The sequence below is a fragment of the Lycorma delicatula genome, chromosome 1 (assembly GCF_047948215.1).
Source record: "Lycorma delicatula isolate Av1 chromosome 1, ASM4794821v1, whole genome shotgun sequence".
Taxonomy (NCBI): domain Eukaryota; kingdom Metazoa; phylum Arthropoda; class Insecta; order Hemiptera; family Fulgoridae; genus Lycorma; species Lycorma delicatula.
In genome coordinates, this window is record NC_134455.1 from 331,578,975 (window position 1) to 331,597,107 (window position 18,133).

At 31.2% G+C, this 18,133-nt stretch overlaps 1 protein-coding gene across 5 annotated transcripts in view; it reads left to right on the forward strand.

Moving 5' to 3' along the window:
- The first annotated feature begins 7 nt into the window (after nucleotides 1-7).
- cpb (F-actin-capping protein subunit beta) overlaps nucleotides 8-18,133 on the forward strand; it is a 66,323-nt gene continuing 48,197 nt past the window's right edge. For 3 of the 5 annotated variants that reach the window (XM_075382135.1, XM_075382136.1, XM_075382137.1), the window contains exons 1-2: nucleotides 231-260; nucleotides 14,454-14,665. In XM_075382135.1, the coding sequence (XP_075238250.1) occupies nucleotides 246-260; nucleotides 14,454-14,665 (227 nt within the window). In that variant the 5' untranslated portion in view covers nucleotides 231-245. Of the gene's footprint in view, nucleotides 126-191; nucleotides 299-14,453; nucleotides 14,666-18,133 lie in introns of those variants that run through there. The other 2 variants (XM_075382138.1, XM_075382139.1) reach the window with 2 other exon arrangements.

Genomic DNA, 18,133 nt, shown 5'->3' on the forward strand with positions numbered 1-18,133 from the left:
AATGTATATTTTGCTATGGCTGTGATGAAGTTTCAGGGTCACGTTCGCAAACGAGTTTTTTTGTAGTAAATAGTACATAACTTTATTATTTAACGTTAAATTTTATTTTTAAGCCAGAAATAATGGTAAGAAAATATAATAATAGATTTCTATTGATAAGCTTGCGTTTATTTACTTTACATTTGGATTTTAGCACTCAAAACAAGATCTAACCTCATAAAATTGTTTCTAACCTTAACGTTTAAATGCTGCATATCTGTGTAAGTGCATAATCTGTTTCAGCATATTTTCTACGAAGGTATGATTAGTAGGTAATCTCTAGTAATTTCAGTTATCTCATTTATATGTATTCTTCTTTTGATGTGATAAACTGGTTGATATTCAAAATGGAGGGTGTGGCAGTAGATGTAATAGATGAAAGCAGTGAATGACTAAGTGTATTTGATAAAGAATTTAATTCTTGCATTCTATTGATTTTATGGATTTTGATTCTTTTGCAGTCCTGGAAGTTGCTCTATATCAGAAGTTGTTGATAAACCTTTTACGGTTTGAGTTATTCAGCTCAGTTTGAGTAAAGTATTACTACGCATAACCAAATATTATTTAATAAAATGTTATTTTCCTGCATACTGCCTGTGCAGGGAAGTTTTTTAATTTGTTGTCTTATGAAGCTACATTTCAAGTTTGAAGAACAGCCAAAGTTAGACATTTGTATATTGTATTACTACTAATTTAGATTGGACCAGACATGAGCACTTATATAAAAGCTATGGTTTTATAACTTATGTTTGTAAATCTTACCCCTGAGTGTGTGTTGGCTTGAGATGATCGGATCACATTTCTTGTTCAGTACCACAGAAAATCTGTTACTACATTCACAGATTGTATGCAGTGTAGTGTAATATTGTGTACCATGCTTAGGACAGTAGAGGTTAGTGTTAAAGGGAACACTTAAAGGATCTTCATTATTTTAGTTATTTAATTAAGATTATTTGTCTGCATAAAATACTATCCTTACTTGGTGGTATTGAATCATTGAAAGAGTTATATCCACTGTGTATGATACATGTCTGAGTATCATTTGTTTATTGCTTGTCTAATAATGACTGAATATACTGTTATTGCTAATATTTGCTAACTGTTGAACATCTCATTAAATCGCTTAATAAATATTTTAGTAAAATATTTAGAAATTTGCGAAAGATTTTGTTTATATTATGTTTAATATAAAGTAACATAACTGACCAGTGACATTATTAGTATTAACTTTTTTTGTAAATTGAGACTAAATACCCAAGTTTTTAGTTAGCTGTTTCAGATTCTAAACAGCTATTTAAACAATTTTTAATTGTGAATTGTAAAAATTTAGTATTCAATTATTAATAATAATATAAATTTTTCATTAAAATGTAGCCATAAATTTTAAAAAATCGCTTTACTCTTTGCAAATTATTATTGAAGTAAGATTTATTGTATTTTCAAAATAAAATCTTATACTTTGGTAAAGACTTAATTTTTTAAAACTATTAAAAAAATTACCCATTTCAGCATATAAAAATTCTTTTTGATTTGTAATACAGTATTAACATGATAAAAAAAATTATAGATTTTGCTGTTAAAATTAGTATTATCCTCAGACTTGTACTGAGAACATTATGAAACTGAAGTAATTTTCATTGTTACATCATGAACATTTTATTTAGGATATATTACTTATTTCAGTAGGTATTGCATAGTTTTATTCAGTTATTATACAGAAAGTTTCTTCTATTTTTATTTTATTGCAAGGATCAATGGGGTTTCTATTTTATTATAGATTTCAGTAATTTTATTACTGTAAATAAACATAAACTAATTGCTGCAGTGAAAAATCATTGACTTCATGTGTATATTTATTATGAAATTAAATTCACCTAACCATACTGGTAAGGTATGGCCATACAAGAATATTAAAAATATTCCATAGAATATTAAAAATATTCCATAGAATATTAAAAATTTTATGAACTTGACTGTGAATGATGTCCTTCACAACAGTGCTGTTTAGTAGAAATTTCTGTTTTCTATAATTTAATTAGTAAACTCATTATTTCTATTCAATAGTGGCCAGATTTAAATTGTGTATTTAAAAAAAAAAAATATTAATTCCTATCGTAACCCTTTATATTATGATTTAAATCATCAGTGATTTTTATTGAGATCAACTTGTGTTTTCTAATCTAGCTGTTTAATTCTACCTGTTTGGGTAACTTTAAATTTTAGCAGAAAAAACAGACTTCAGTTTTAAAAAAGGTAATGCTTCAGTTTCTTTAACATGATCCCAAGTGTATTATATATCAAGTTGTACTCATTTTTATTTTTACTTTAATCTGGGATAACGGTAACTTTCCACTCAACAATTGTTTTTCATTAATCATAAAAGTATATATTGTTTTAAATGGTTTAGGGAAAGTCAATTTTTGTTATAAATGTAATTCTTCATTTCAGTGTTTTACATTTTAATATGTACCTGTGTTTCTTTAGTTAGGATAAATAAAGTGTAATTTTATCTTGTTCAGTAAGAAAATTCCTTTCATCTTTGTTTTTCACCATTCTAGTTGTTCAATTAATTGAAAATAGTTTTACCACATTATGTGCTTTATTTTCTAGTGATTAATCTGCAACAATGTCTGGAACTGCTAATGATACTTTTCAAGAAGATTCCTGCAGCCAATCTGTAATTGGTCAGTTGTAGTTAGTTGTTAGATGGCACCACTGAAAGGAGAAAATAAATTAAAATTAGAACTCTAATAATAAATATAATCTAAAAAAACTTAACCTATGTTTGCTTTGCTTGCTAACCTTCACTAGCGAGCAAAGCAAGCGTAGGTGAAGTTTGGTTCGATTAAATATACTTTTAGATTAATTTATATATATATATATATATATATAGTTATTTATATAAATTTATTATGCAGTGCATCTTCAACTTACATTGGTATTATGTTCCCAAAAATTTCCACATATAATGAAGTCGTATAAATGGAGACGAGACTCACATTTAATGCAGAAATACAGGTTAGCTTCTTGTTAAGTTATACAGTAAATGATATACGTAAATTACTGTACCCAAAAAATACTGTACTTTATGTTACTATTTTATTATCACAGTGTCATTGTATTATTTTAATGATATTTATTGTATTATTTTATTACAGAAATACAGGTTAGGTTCCTGTTAAGTTATGTAGTAAATTACTGTACTCAAAAAATACTGTACTTTATTTTACTATTTTATTATTACACTATCACTGTATTATTTTAATGATATAGTACAATGTATGTATTTAAAAAAAATGTACTATTTATTTATTTTCTCCTTGCAGTGGCACCATCTAACAACTGACTTACTTCAGATTGGCTGTGGGCATCTTCTTGAAATGTACCCTGTTAATTTGTGAAAAACTTATTAAAAGAAAAATAGTAAAAATAATTCATTTAAACAGCTTATTATTGTCATCAATTATCTAAGTAAAACAAGTGCCACGTAGAATGAATCAAGCACTTTTAAAACTAAAGAAGTCAAATAACAACTATGACTAAGAAAGAAATTCATTTTTCTTCTTCTGTCCTTAATTTTTGTATTGCAATAATTTATCGCACCAGAAGATTTAAAAATTATTTGATAGCTAACATGTGTATGTGCAAAATGTTAAATGGTTTCTGATGTGATGTGCTTTACATTTTATACAACACAACAATAAATAATACATTATTGCATATACAGATTTGTTTTTCTTAGTTATTTTTTGATGTAAACTCTTCAGATTTTTTTTGTACTTCTACAAGTTTCTACAAGTTGTAAGTTTGAAGTTTTTTTTTTTGGAAAATTCTAATGGTGTTAAAAATCTTATTTTTTTGGAAGCAAGAAAAATCGTGTTGAATCTATAGTATATCATGTTTAAGATGGTAGTTGATAAAACCAGTGCATGTATAGACAGCAAGGTCATATGTACATATTGCGGTGTGTGTACACACAAGGGAAGAGAATATTTGTGAAGTATTATATGAACCCTGTTCAAAACGTCTCCGACCATAGAACTAATTACTTTCAATCATGAAGTAGTCATCTATTACTCCATACACACAGCATAGTGGTTCTTCCATTCTCTTGTGGTTACCAGTTATGCTGTCATGTTTGTCATTATATCTTTGTGATTGTTAAATCGAGACCTTTCCAGCTTTGATAAAAAAACCACATTTGTGGTTTTTTTAAATGAGGAACCTAAGAAAATCTGTGCTTCATCAAAAAATTCTACATAATATGTGATAAATGGACATCTGACCATTGTGGCAGCTGTAATAAAACTATGCTTCTTTGATTCTCATAACTCTGATTTCATACACCAAACTTCATAACGAAGATGATACAGAAGCTTCAGATAATAATGTTTGTTGTCATTTTGGCTTTGTGCTGTATATTTGTATATTTAAACGTATACTTGATATCCATCATTGGTTATTACAGTTTTAAAGAAGTGAGGATTGCAGTTGGTTCACTTGAACATGTCCTACGCAACTTCAAAGTGAAACTCTTTCTATTCAAGTAAAAACATCTTGAAACAAATTTCACAGGCTTTTTGTGTGTACCAAAGTTGTCCATTAAAACTGTGTATGGAACCATTGCTAATCCAAATGTCAGTTATATTATCATGGCAATCGGCCAACAATTTTCCATTATCAATCTGCGCACATTATTATGGCTGATAAGTATGCCATTTACTCTCAGTTGAAGTATCAACTATTTTGAAAATGATTAATGCTATTTATTAATTTATGTAACCTCCAAAGCACTGTTCTAAAAAGCCTGCATAATCTTATGAAATGTTTCATTTTTGTATCACCTTGCAAAGAAGGTGGATGTTCTTTATATTTTATATCTGAAGCTGTAATCTTCTGAATATCTAACAGATATTTGTCATAAAGCGTTAAATTATCATTTTCTTATCCATTACTATTTGCCTGTTATCAGTTGGCAAGGTATATTAGATTTTTATTTTTTGTTTTCTGGTCACATAACATTTGTTTTGATTTCTTTTCTATTTGTTTCTTATATGTTAGTACCATAATCGTAACAAATTACTGTAAGTGAGCCTGACTTGAATGGCCAATAATTCTTAAAAATGGAACAAATATTCCCAATGATGTCATGCATAACTATAATTGTGAGAAAGAAGTGTTATAGTTTGTCAAAAATGCCAAGCTAGACTGGTTTGTAGTCTCAAATCGAGAAAAACTATCAAATGAAGTTTTTTTTATAATTTGTTATACTTTATGCAGTTTGAATTGCTTACTTTGAATTAGTCATCTGTTAGGATATTTATTTTATTTTGCTAGAATTAGGTAAAAATATGTATGTTTTATGAATTTGTAATCACCTCCAATGTAAAATATATTTTTTTCTTTATTAACTTACATATTCATACAAGTGCATTGTTTCAAAACAGAAAGAAACACATTAATTTGTTTCTATAGATTGTTTATCCCAAGATCTTATAACTGATGGATGTGAAGCACATCAAGTGCAAGAGGCACCATTTAGATTGATTTCTCTGAGGGAATTGATTTTAATTTTTTGGTAGATGATTAATTCATCACTTAAGCTTGAAGCTTGTGTGTGGGAATATGAAATGAAAATTTTGAAGCTTATGAATGCCAAGCCCGACCAGGATTTGAACCCAGGATCATCCAGATGAAAGGGTGGGAATGATTTCAATATTCAGCGTACAGTGAACAGAATGAAAATCACTTAACTATCAATTGAATTTTAAGTGGATTAACATGCTTAAATGTTAATTTCTCAAAGAAATTTCATCAAGAACTGCCAGAGTGTTAAGGGAATCTTCACACATCATTGTGAAAACAATTTTTTTGGATTCAGGGACTCCGAAAATGGATTTTGCAATGAAAATTTCAAAATCAAATTTTTGGTTGTTCACATTGATGTTCAATATACACTGTGCAACATACATATAAGAAAGTAAAAAATTAACTAGTGGAATTACTAAACATAAACGGCCAATGATTTCTAACAGAAATTCAAATTGCAGTTTGGTTCAAATGTGTTCTGATAGCTTTCATATATATGAGGTGCTACCCAAAGGTTCAGGGAATTTTACCATAAAAATAAAATAGCTTACCATAACTTTTAATTTCAACTGTCTCCTTCAAAGTAATCCCCTTGGACATTGATACAGTGATCCCAACATTTTTCCCATGATTCCATGCATCCCTGGAAGTCTGAAGATGTAAGTGTTTGAAGCACGTTCTGCGTTTCTTCCTGAATCTCCTCAATTGTGTTAAAACACCCTTTCAATAGAAATTTTATTTTCGGAAAGAGAAAAAGTCGCACGTGGCAAGGTCAGGCGAATAGGGTGGGTAGGGAATCACTACCGTCTTTTTGGAAACAAAGAAATTCCAAATGGCTAGCGATGTGTGGACGGGTGCGTTGTCATGGTGCAGAATGGGTGCGTTGTCGTGGTCAGCTGTTGTTACCCCCACAGATCTGAACGTTTGCGCCTAATGCTTTCACGTAACTGCTTCAAAACTTCACAATAGAACATCCCATTGACAGTTTGACCAAGAGGAACAAATTCCTTATGGATAATGCATTCGATGTTGAAAAAACAATCATCATAGATTTCATGTTGCTGCGAACTTGGTGTGCTTTTTTTGGCCGTGGTGAACTTGGCGACTTCCACTACGACGGCTGCTGCTTAGTTTCAGAGTCATACCTGTACACCCATGTCTCATCACCGGTTATGATGTTGGAGATGAAGTTAGGGTCATCTATTGCTGAATTTTTCAATTCACTACACAGCTACACAATTTTGTTTCTGGTCGCTATTCAACAGTCTCTGTAAGAATTTTGCACCAATGTGTCTCATGATCAAATTGTCCAACAAGATGCGTTGCAAGGACCCATATGACATTTGTACGATTGCATAAACATCATGGATTGTTTGTCTGCGATCTGCAACAATAACCTCACACTTTTGCGTTGTTTTCTGGTGTTGCGCTTGTTGATGGTCTTTCTGAACGCTCATCATCATCATCGACTGTCGTTCATCCATCTTTGAATTGTTTGTACTACAAAAATGTTTTACTTTTACTCATAGCATTGTCACCAAATGCTTTCACAAGCATGCGATGGGTTTCTGCACCAGTTTTTTTAAACATGAAGCAAAATTTGATGCAGGTTCTTTGCTCTTTAAAATCTGCCATTTAGAACTTCGCTGAAGCAGTCAAACACAACCGCACGAAAGTCAACAATGCAGCCTCTCACCGTCACAGCTGTTGGAACACAGATTCACAAAGAGTACTCTGTTAGCCACATCTAGCGGCAGCAGGTCGTACCAGCAATGGTTCACACATGAAATTCAAATTCCCCGAATTTTTGGGTAGCACCACGTGTATATATATATATATATATATATATATATATATATATATATATATATATATATATATTTACACACATACATACATACATAGTCAAAAACCAAGAGATCAATGGCGGGGGATTAGAACATAAATTTATATAGGAAACATTATTTACTTTAAACAAAGTACATTTTCAAAAAAAACTGTCTAAGCAGATTTTACATCCTAATGTAATCATACTCTAAGAAGAATATAATACGTTTGGATAGTATTTGGAGTAGCACTGGTTATATACAGTATAATTTTAAAAGATTACAAAATAATAAATGATTTTATTTTAATAATAATAAATTTTAAGCTTTGAGAAAATGACATCTGTCATTTTGTGTCTGTGCCACAAATGGCTACTAAGCCATACAGCTCACAGTTTAGTTAGCTCCTAAGTAGCTCCTAGAACTTACCTGACGTGTGAGCGGACTAAGCACATGCTATACACCACCGGTTTACATGTCCCAACCACTCACTTGTCCTATGTTTACTAAAATGAGTAGGTGCACCCTGTTTGCTACTAAAAATATATATACATCCATAAATTAAAATTTACTTCATCTAGACAGAAATTCGCTGTCATGTGTAAGTCACTGAATGCCAACAAGTACCTGTCTACCATATTAAAGAGCTTGGAGACTTAATTGGCTGGTTGTCAGCCTTATATCTGTAGGTTAGCTTCCAACAGCAGTGTGGTAGGAGTCTTTGCCTTAAGCAAACTACTGATGTCAGTTGAACATAGCAACTGCATCAAGGAACTCCCACACAGTTCGATAATGTGGCTCTCATGGCATTGACTCGCTGCTTGTGAGTGGCCCTTAACCTCTAATTTCCAGGGTAGCCTAGTCTCTAGCCCCTTCAAGAGCAGGGTAGTCAAACATCAGGTGTTCATTTGACTGGACCTCCCCGCAGATGCACAGCTCGTCAACTGCTAGGCAGAACCGAAACAGATATTGGTTAAAATTAACATGGTTGGTGAGCACCTGGGCATCCGTTGCCCTTAAAAACGAACTCAAGGCCATACCATCACACCAGATCCTGTATAAACTTGTACAGGAATCTTCCCTTAGTTGTAGTGTCTCATTCCAGTTGCCATTCTTCCACCGTGAGGCTCTGCTGCCTCTTCCACAAGTGGGAGATGGGGAACTGAATGAAATTTAGATCAGGTGCATTGTAATCACCGTTCTGTTCTAGTACTGGCCCGGCCTGAAACCGCATCCCAAATACCTTGGCCTCCCAGCCTCTTTGCAATCTCTACATGGCTGCCCGAACTTTCATCACTCAATCGATAGGGAGAGCCTTTCCCAATACGGTGGTAGCCTTGTAGGAGGTTGTTTTAAAAACACCAGTGCATACAATTAAGGCTTTTCACTAGGCACTCCTTAAAGTTTAAAGATGTACTCTATTCATATCCAACCTATGCGCCAAACGGGTGCCGCATAAGAGGTCATGCTTTCGAAGACATTTCTGTACATCATGTACATTTGACGGCCAGACAACCCATAATCCTTCCAAGCTAAGTCCTAAGTTTGTGCATCACTGAGACAGCATCCGCCACTACTTGCCTAATGTGGTTGCTAAACAGCAACTTCTCATCAAACAAAACACCTAGGTACTTATGAACTCTCACTTGGCTGATTACTTAGCCTTTATACTTAATGTGTGGGTTTCGACTGTATGATATTTGTATGTATAATTTGTCTGCCCCTTTGAGAAGCATAAACTTTGTCATGGGCACAGAAATCTCTAAATTTTAAATGTCCATCCAGCTCTCCACGGTTGACAAGTTTTCTTGCACTCGATCTTCCAGTTGCGGTCGTGAATTACCACTAACTAAAAGAGACAGTCATCGGCGAAAGCCTGGGCTGTGACCCCTTCTGGGAATGTCAATCCCAGAAACCCATCAAATACCGGGTTCCACACAGCAGAATGGAACCCTGCGGGCTTCCCATCGTGACAGATTTTTCCACAGCTAGGTGCGCATTATTAAACAGAGCCGTATGATTAGACAAATCACATACTACAGCTTGCAGGGCTGTGGAAACATTGCAGCGTTCCAACTCATAAAGGACAGAACTCCAACACAAGGAAGGAAATGCTGCCTCTATGTCTCTTTCCACCTCTATAGCACTTTCCACCTTGGCAAGAGCATGTAAGATGCAATCCTTGGTGCCTACCCCCTTTCATGAAGTCATACTTGCCTTGATTTAGAAAACAGTTTACCTCAATGCTTCCCCAGAGACGTTCCACCACTAGCCTTTCGAGCAACTTGCCAATTACCGGTAAGAGGCTGATGGGCCGATAACTGCTGACCTCACTACGATCCTTTCCTGGTTTTAAGAGCTCCCTCACCAAAGCTACTTTCCAACAAGTCGAGAAGCAGCCACAGCTAAGGCACCCTGTGAACAGCCTGCCAAGCAGCTCTTATGACAGGCAGCAGATGGTAGAATATATCCAGGTCAAGTTGTCAATCCCAGGTGCCTTTTTCAGTGCCATACCACTAAGTATAGTACTAAGTGCAGAACCATTAAGTATAGTAAAAATTGTATTTACCTTTTTATAGGATTATAAAAAAAAATTTATAATATTTTAGAAATTAATTTATCTACTCTAATAATAAAGCCACCCCAAAAACAGGAAACATAACATTTTCAAAGATTGCTATTAACTGTTTATGCTCATGAAAATTTTCAATATAATACTCCTTTAAAGTGATATAATTTGGCAAATTACTGTCTCTGGAAAAATTTGTGTGGTCCTGCCCTTTTTTTCGATAAAAACTTGCTTTTTACAAATTTTTGCTTTAGGGATGCATTTTATAAACAAAATGTGTAATAATAAAACTTAAAATACATAACAAAAGTGAAACTTTTATTATTAATTTCCTCATACATTGTATCATTTATGAGAAAATTGCATTGACTGTTTTGATTGAAAACACTAATGGTGTGCGCAATTTGTGGATTAGGAATAAATTTTATACAAAATATATGAAGTAGTAAGTAGTAAAGAAAAAGTGATAACATGTACTAATAATAATAAAAATCTACATTAAAAATAATGATCCTAATCAAGTTTTTGGACCTGGTCTTTTTTTTGTTTTTAATAAAAATAAAAGCACTTGCACTAACCGCACCATTTCATACTGAAAATGAATGAAGAGGGATTCTGGATTCTTATTATATCCTATGACAGCTATGGAGCCTACTACTAAGACAATTATAAAATGTTGCTCTTTTAATTTTTTATAAAAAATTAAAAGAGCAAATTGTATAGGCCTATATGTGAGAAAGTATGTGCCTGTGTCAGCACAATTTATTAAGCTGTATTATTGATTAAGAAGAAATTTTAAGTTTTACATTTTTCATTTGTTTTTATATTCTGTTAGATGTAACTTGCAGTATGATTGAATGATGCTAGCTTATTAAAGAATAAGAAAAACTTATAAAAAATTATTATTGTTTTTGTATCAAAATTGAGTTCCTTATCTTACCTGTGCAGTCGCTAAATAAAATTAAAGTAATCCTGTTGAAACTAGTGGTCAGTTTATTTCTTAAATTTTAGAAACTTAAATAAAATTATAACCATTGAAATGTTTTTTCAAATTTTGTTAAAACTCTTACTGCAACAGTTGCATGTGTGTACAGGGATCCCTTGATTTACACGATTAATTCATCCCTGAAAATTATCGCATAAATTAAAACCACATAAATCAAAACTGTTTTCTCAAAAAAGGTATACAGTACAGTACTGTACTACTGTGCAGTGCAATATCTGTAAATGTACATATTTAGTAGGATAAATTTGTAATTCTTTTCACAGGTAGAAGACAAAGAATTTTTAGGTTCAATTTTTTTAACATCTAGCACTGTTGGTATTATACAATTTATATAAAAATAAAGTATCCACTTACCAACAGTTGTGAATATTGACTCTCCAAGCGCTTTTGGATTATTCCTCCATCATCAGGGATTATTGATTAATTACAAATTTTATAGTAGTGCATATAAATTTTTATAAATGGAAATTAAAATTAAAAAAATAAAAAAATAATTGCGTTCATAATTGTTGAATGTCAATAGTTAAAATAATAAAATATCATTATCAAATCTAATTTTTTCATTTATAAGTTTATTATTATTCATATATATATATGAAAGTTTTCCTGTATCTAGTTTTATGAATGTTTTAGTGTATATTTCAAATCACAATTTTCACATTTAAGACTACATACAACTTGCTTTTCTAGATCGCATTTATTATGATATTTTATTGTTTTAGAAGGATCCTTATTATTTATGTAATTTATTATTTTATTATTAGTTTTATACAGTGTTTTTAATTTAAATGTTTTAAATATTTTTTTAAACTAATAATTTATATTATATTTTAGTGTATTCTGCTATAGTATTATTATTTGTTAGTTTTACTTTGTCCTTTATGTATATTTATTTTTTATTTTGTTTATAATTTATTTATTACAGTTATACGATGTGTTTAATGTTTTACATTATTCTTTAGTTTTACATTTTTGTATTTTAAGTATTTTATTGCCCTGTAAATGAACTCTTTAAACAGTGATATTAAATTTACTTTAAGCAGGGAAAATAATTATAGCATTGATTACTTGGATATAAAATTTAACAAAAATTTTAATATTAATAATAAAATAAACGTTAATATGTTTACAAAAACAACCAAACAAGACATTGTAATACATTTTAACTCTTTTCATCCATGGAATCAGAAAATAGCATTTTTTTAAATCATTGATTTACAGAGTAATAAAATACTTAAAACACAATAATATGAAACTAAAGAATGAAATAAATAACATTAAACATATCACATAACTTATAGATACATAAAACATAACTAATAGATAAATTATATACCAAAATAAAAAATTAAATTTTCATAAAGAACAATAATGATTACAATCTAGAAAAACAAAAAGTATATAGTCTTAAAAGTGAAAATTGTAATTTTAAATGTATTGGTATGACAAATCGTTCACTCTCAGTTAAATTTAAAGAACACGTCAAGTGCATAAATAATAATAATAAAGATAGATTTAACTTTGCTAAATACATTATAGAGAATGATCATAATTGCAATCCAAACAAATTTTTTGAAATATTGAAATACACTAATAACATTCATAAAACTAGTATATAGGAGAAATTTCATGTATATATGAATAATAATAAACCGTATATATATAAACAAATGAGATTTGATAATGATATTTTATTCAAGCAAATTATACAATAATTATTAATTTGTTAGGTTGGCTAACTGATTCAATTTATACTGCATAACTGTTTTAAACATCCTACTGACAAGACATTTTTCTCTTTAACTTTGACTTATTTTAACTATTAACATTCAACTGTTATGAACATAATTTTAATTCTTTTTTTTTTTTTTCATTTTAATATCCATGTATAAAAATTTGTATGCACAATATAAAATTAATAATTAATCTATAATCCCTGATGATGAAGGAATAATCCGAAAGCGCTTGGATAGTCAATATTCACAATTGTTATTAAGTTGATATTTTATTTTTATATAAAAATAATTTTTAGACCTTTTGGCTAAACATACTTTTAATTACGGAATACAAATCGAATTCAGTACGGTAAATATGATACATACAGTAGAGCATTGTAGAAACAAAGTAAAAAATAGAAGAATAGTAAAGTACAAAAGAAAAATCATAATGCAATACAGTATTATTTTTAAAAAAATAATAATTACCTTAAAAAACATATATAAGCCTAAATACAATAAGAACTATTAAAAAAAACTTTTGATTTATTTCAGTTTTGGTTTCTTAAAATAACTCCAGTTTACCCTGCTTTACTGATAGTTGCAACTGATTTAGCACCATCTTGTAGCATTTTGTATCACCTAACAGTCCATTTACAACTTTTGTATTTCGTTCTCGATCAGGATCATTTTCAGTTACATAATTACAGAATTTTTTGATATATGCTCCTAATGCCTCCTGTAATCCTTTCTGTTAATTGTGGTTGAAAAATGGAGAATGAGGTTGAAGGTTCACCAGTGTTGGTTTTTGATGACCCTGATTTAAATTATGTGTCACTGCTACTCATTTGAATTGTCACGTAGCTGCTCATTTGGCGACTCGGCTAGTGCTAACAAGTCTTAATTTTCTAAAAGTGGTTTATCTCCTTTCACAATTTCATTTGCATCTTAACCATCAACTTGCGCTATACTGCTGGCAAGTTGCACAACTTCATTTTTAATAGTACCTGTAATTCCTTGCCCGTTATCATTGAATGCGGTTTGATCTTGATCATCATCTTGATACAGCTTATTCCATACTCCACAAAGCATACTCTCTTTGATTTCTTCCCAAGCTTCGCTAACACTGCGTACAGCATAAAGGATGTTATTCTTTTTTTCAGAACGTTTGCAAATTACAGATCTCATTACTTGAACTATTTAGTCACAGAAACCACATGAGAAAATGTTTTTTTAAGATAGTAAGTCTTGAATGTGGCTATCACTCCTTGATCACATTGCAGTATCAGTGATGTCGTTTTTATAGGCATATAAACTACTTTTGCTTGTGAATTAATTGCTTCCAATTCCTTGGAGCTTGGATATCCAGGAGTGTTATTGAGCAGTAGAACAGCTTTGTGTGCGATATTGTTTCTTGTGCAAAAATCTTTTGAGTTGCAGGCTAAAACAATTCTTAGACCAGTCAGAAAAAATTCACCTTGTAACCCATGCTTTTTGGTTGGATGTCCAGTACACAAGAAGAGATTGTTTGTTAATTCCTTTAAAAGCAAGGGAATTTTCTGAGTGATACACAACAACAGTTTTTGTTAACTAGTCCCGCTTCGCATGATTGGTTTTGTAGGAAAGATGGATGTTAACTTTTCTGTATTTATTTAAAATGTTTGATTTTTTTGCTTGTTTCTTTTAATTTTGTCATTGTGTTTTTGTAGACAGAACAACAGATGGATTGCGCATTAGATTTAATGCGTAGGCTTCCACCCCAACAAATAGAAAAAAATTTAAGTGATTTAATTGACTTAGTACCTAATCTTTGTGAAGATCTGTTGTCATCGGTAGATCAGCCTCTTAAAATAGCAAGGGACAAAGAATATGGAAAAGACTACCTTTTGTGCGATTACAACAGAGATGGAGATTCATATAGGTATGCAATTTAATGAATTTAAATGACTGTCTTGTTAGCAGTTAATATACTTACGTTAGTTTTTAGTTGGTTTCCACACCATATTGGAAGTTAAGGCAGTGTGATCATACTTTGTAATCAAAGAGATGTGCAGTTAGCTGGATAATTGAAATGCTTATTTCTTACTAAAAAACATCATCCTTATTTAAAAAAGTAATTGCCTTTGGAGTTAGTAAAATGAAAGTCATTAAATAATAATAATAGTAATGTAGAATTGTAAAATTCTAATTTTACCATTATTTTCAGTTTTAATTTAAAAAATTATTGTAAAATTAAATTAAAATTATTGTAAAATAGATCAATAGAAACCAAAATTTAATTTTCTAAATAAACTTAATTCATATTATAAAAAACAGTTGTAAAATCTTTTTAATTAATACTAATTGTTAACTAAAAAGCTAATAATTTAATATCACTTATGATGATTTAAATGTTACTTATATCAATTACATATCATATAAGTGTATAAGATATTACTTGCAAGTTTTGTGAAATCACATATTATTAACTAAATGCCACTGCAATGTTACCATTATAATAATCTAAATATTAATTTATAAACAGATTAATTATAATTTAGTATTAAATTATTATTGATTAAAATGTAAATTAGTGCCCACAAACGAAACATATTTTATTCCAGATGTAATGAAATAAAATTTAATTCTGCTATTATAATATAGGTGTATGGAAGGAATATAAGGTACCAATACAATCATCTGAAAAATATAAATACTTTTCTATAAAACATTCCTTTAATAGGTCAACCATTTTGAAACTTTAATAATCTAATATTATGTGATAGTTTAATGGTATGAAGCATCACTTTAATTGATATTAAGAGTTTTGTAATTTTTAATATATCTATTTCTTTGAAAGTTGTGACACTCCTTTTATTACAGCTATTGAATTTACCTGAACAGATGTTAATGCACGTTATAATAATTTTTTGTGATATTAATACTCTTTATTACAGTTATTTGAGCCCTCAACTCCATTATGTAAGAAAGTTTTTTAGAAACACTGTTTCATTACAAAGCATTAATTTTTACTTCAGTATTACCAGTCATAACAAGTAAATACAGGAACTAAGCTTTAGAACATACAAATTCAGTATGATAAGACCATGATTATGTTTTTTAATGGTGATTTGTGAGGCATCAATAGTTACACTTTCTACTGCTGCACTGATACTGTTTGTGATTTTTGAACAAAGATATACGTATTTGTTTTTACTCTCTTTATGAAGAGAGTTCTTAAAATTGTGTTAAATTGACATAGCGGAATTATTTTGAAGACTATTCACTATCATCATCACAAACACTACATAAAAGAACTGATGAGTTATCTACATACTAGTTTTGGAGTTAATAAAAGCTATTGTTATCTCATTGGTGTAGCGTAAAAAAGGAGAGGACCTAAAATTGAACTACTTCATATTGTATAAGTTCATAATTAGGTCTGTATTTCCTAAAATTCATCAACTATGTAAAGCACCTTGGTGCAATTTCATGTATTGGTAATAAAACTAATTATGTTAGTTTTACCTCTTATACCCATTGAATCAAATTTTTCTAGAAATAATTTATATAATGAGTCAAAAGTTTTTGGCAAACCAAGAAAAGTTATTCCCCTTATCAAAAAAAAGGAATGTATTAATTAATGTACTGCTGAGATTGTGAAACATCCTTGTATGAAACCATGTTGATTTATCGATCAAATTATTATATTGTGTAATAAATCAATACAGAACAAACCACAGGGTGTATTTTTTCAAAGGTATAAATCTTCTGTACTAAAAAAAAAAGCTGTAAATAACAAATAATTCACAATAAGTGTTTGAAAATTCCACTATTGACATCAATATATTTAGCTGTAGTTAGTTTTTAAAATAAACTTTTTAGATTTACATTATTGGCAAAGTTGTAAGTGTTTAACCTTTCATCCAGATGTCCTGGGTTCGAATCCTGGTCAGGCATGGCATTTTCACACGTATTACAAATCATTCATCTCATCCTTTGAAGAAATACCAAACAGTGGACCCGGAGATTAAAAAGTGTTAGGTCTAATATATTTATGTGTGCATAAAATGTAGTTGTTTAGGATCAAAGGAATGTAAGAACCAGTACTTCTTTTTGGTTCTGAATAACTAAATCCAGTGTAACTAACATATAGTTTGTTGCTCTTAAGTATTCGTTATTACATGAAAATAATACTTATAAGTTAAACAGAAATTTATTGTTTCCTTTTGATTTAATTATAGGAATTTTTTTGGCTTAGAACAGAAGAACCTAACTGCAGTTTCCTTATTTTGCATGAAAGCAAAAAGAATGCTGTTACTTTTTTTTTAGCCACATGATCTTTGTACTTAAAAAACCTTATTGTAGACATAAATCAGTATTTCTATCAAGTGATAAGAAAAGTAGTGGAGGGATCCATTTTAAAAGACACCGAGCAGTGTCAGGGTTACTAACAGATATTATTAGGTGCATATGTTCCTGCGTAGTGTTGTCTAAACCTACACTCTGGCCACCCAACCTTCCTGGTACTGCTGATTGAGCATTTCTTCAGGAATGGGGTAATACACCCACACATACAGTCGGACACTGCAGTCAGTCAATCGTCCAGCTTACACACATACAAATGTCATACATCACAACAGACAACAAGAACACCTATCTAATGCTTCACAGCGTCACAACATACATGCCAAAAGAATACATACATCAGACTACTTATGGAACACATCAGATCACAACTCTGATTTTCCTGTGGTGTATCACATCAGACACACCACAGGAAAATCAGACACTTGCAACTTACCTATCGCCCAGACCACCATCAAACATGCAAGCAGAGTGCCCCCAGCTTCAGCACGCCCAGGCAACCCCCACACGTGCGGAAGACCCCCTAGGCACTCAGGCGGGAGCCTACCCATCCATGCACTTTCCAACAAACAGACTCTTCTTATGCAGGACTCCTCCCAAGCTAGCAGTTCCTCTAGCATTTATAGTACATATCTTCTGATTGCATTCCAGTCCTTCTCAGATCTCAACATTAGCTGCTGAGTCTCTTCTCGGCAGAACATAGTCTCACAGCCCAGGGTGACCAACATTTCCTTTCATAGATCTGTAAATTTAGGACACTGGTAGAAGACATGATAGGCAGTCTCAGACTCCTCCTCACACTCAGTACAGGTGTCAGTAAAGTCCAGGTTGAACCTGTATGAGTAGGCTCGAAAGCCACCATGGCCACCAGAAACTGGGTAAGGCCATAGTCGAGCAAGCCATGTACCACCATCCCCTCACATCTCCAATGAGCCTTCATACCGATCCCACCGCTTTTGCCAGGATACCATGAAGACTTCCATTATTTCTTGATATAAACATGCTCTCTCCATAGAAGTCAGTAGTTCTCGTTTGCATGGTC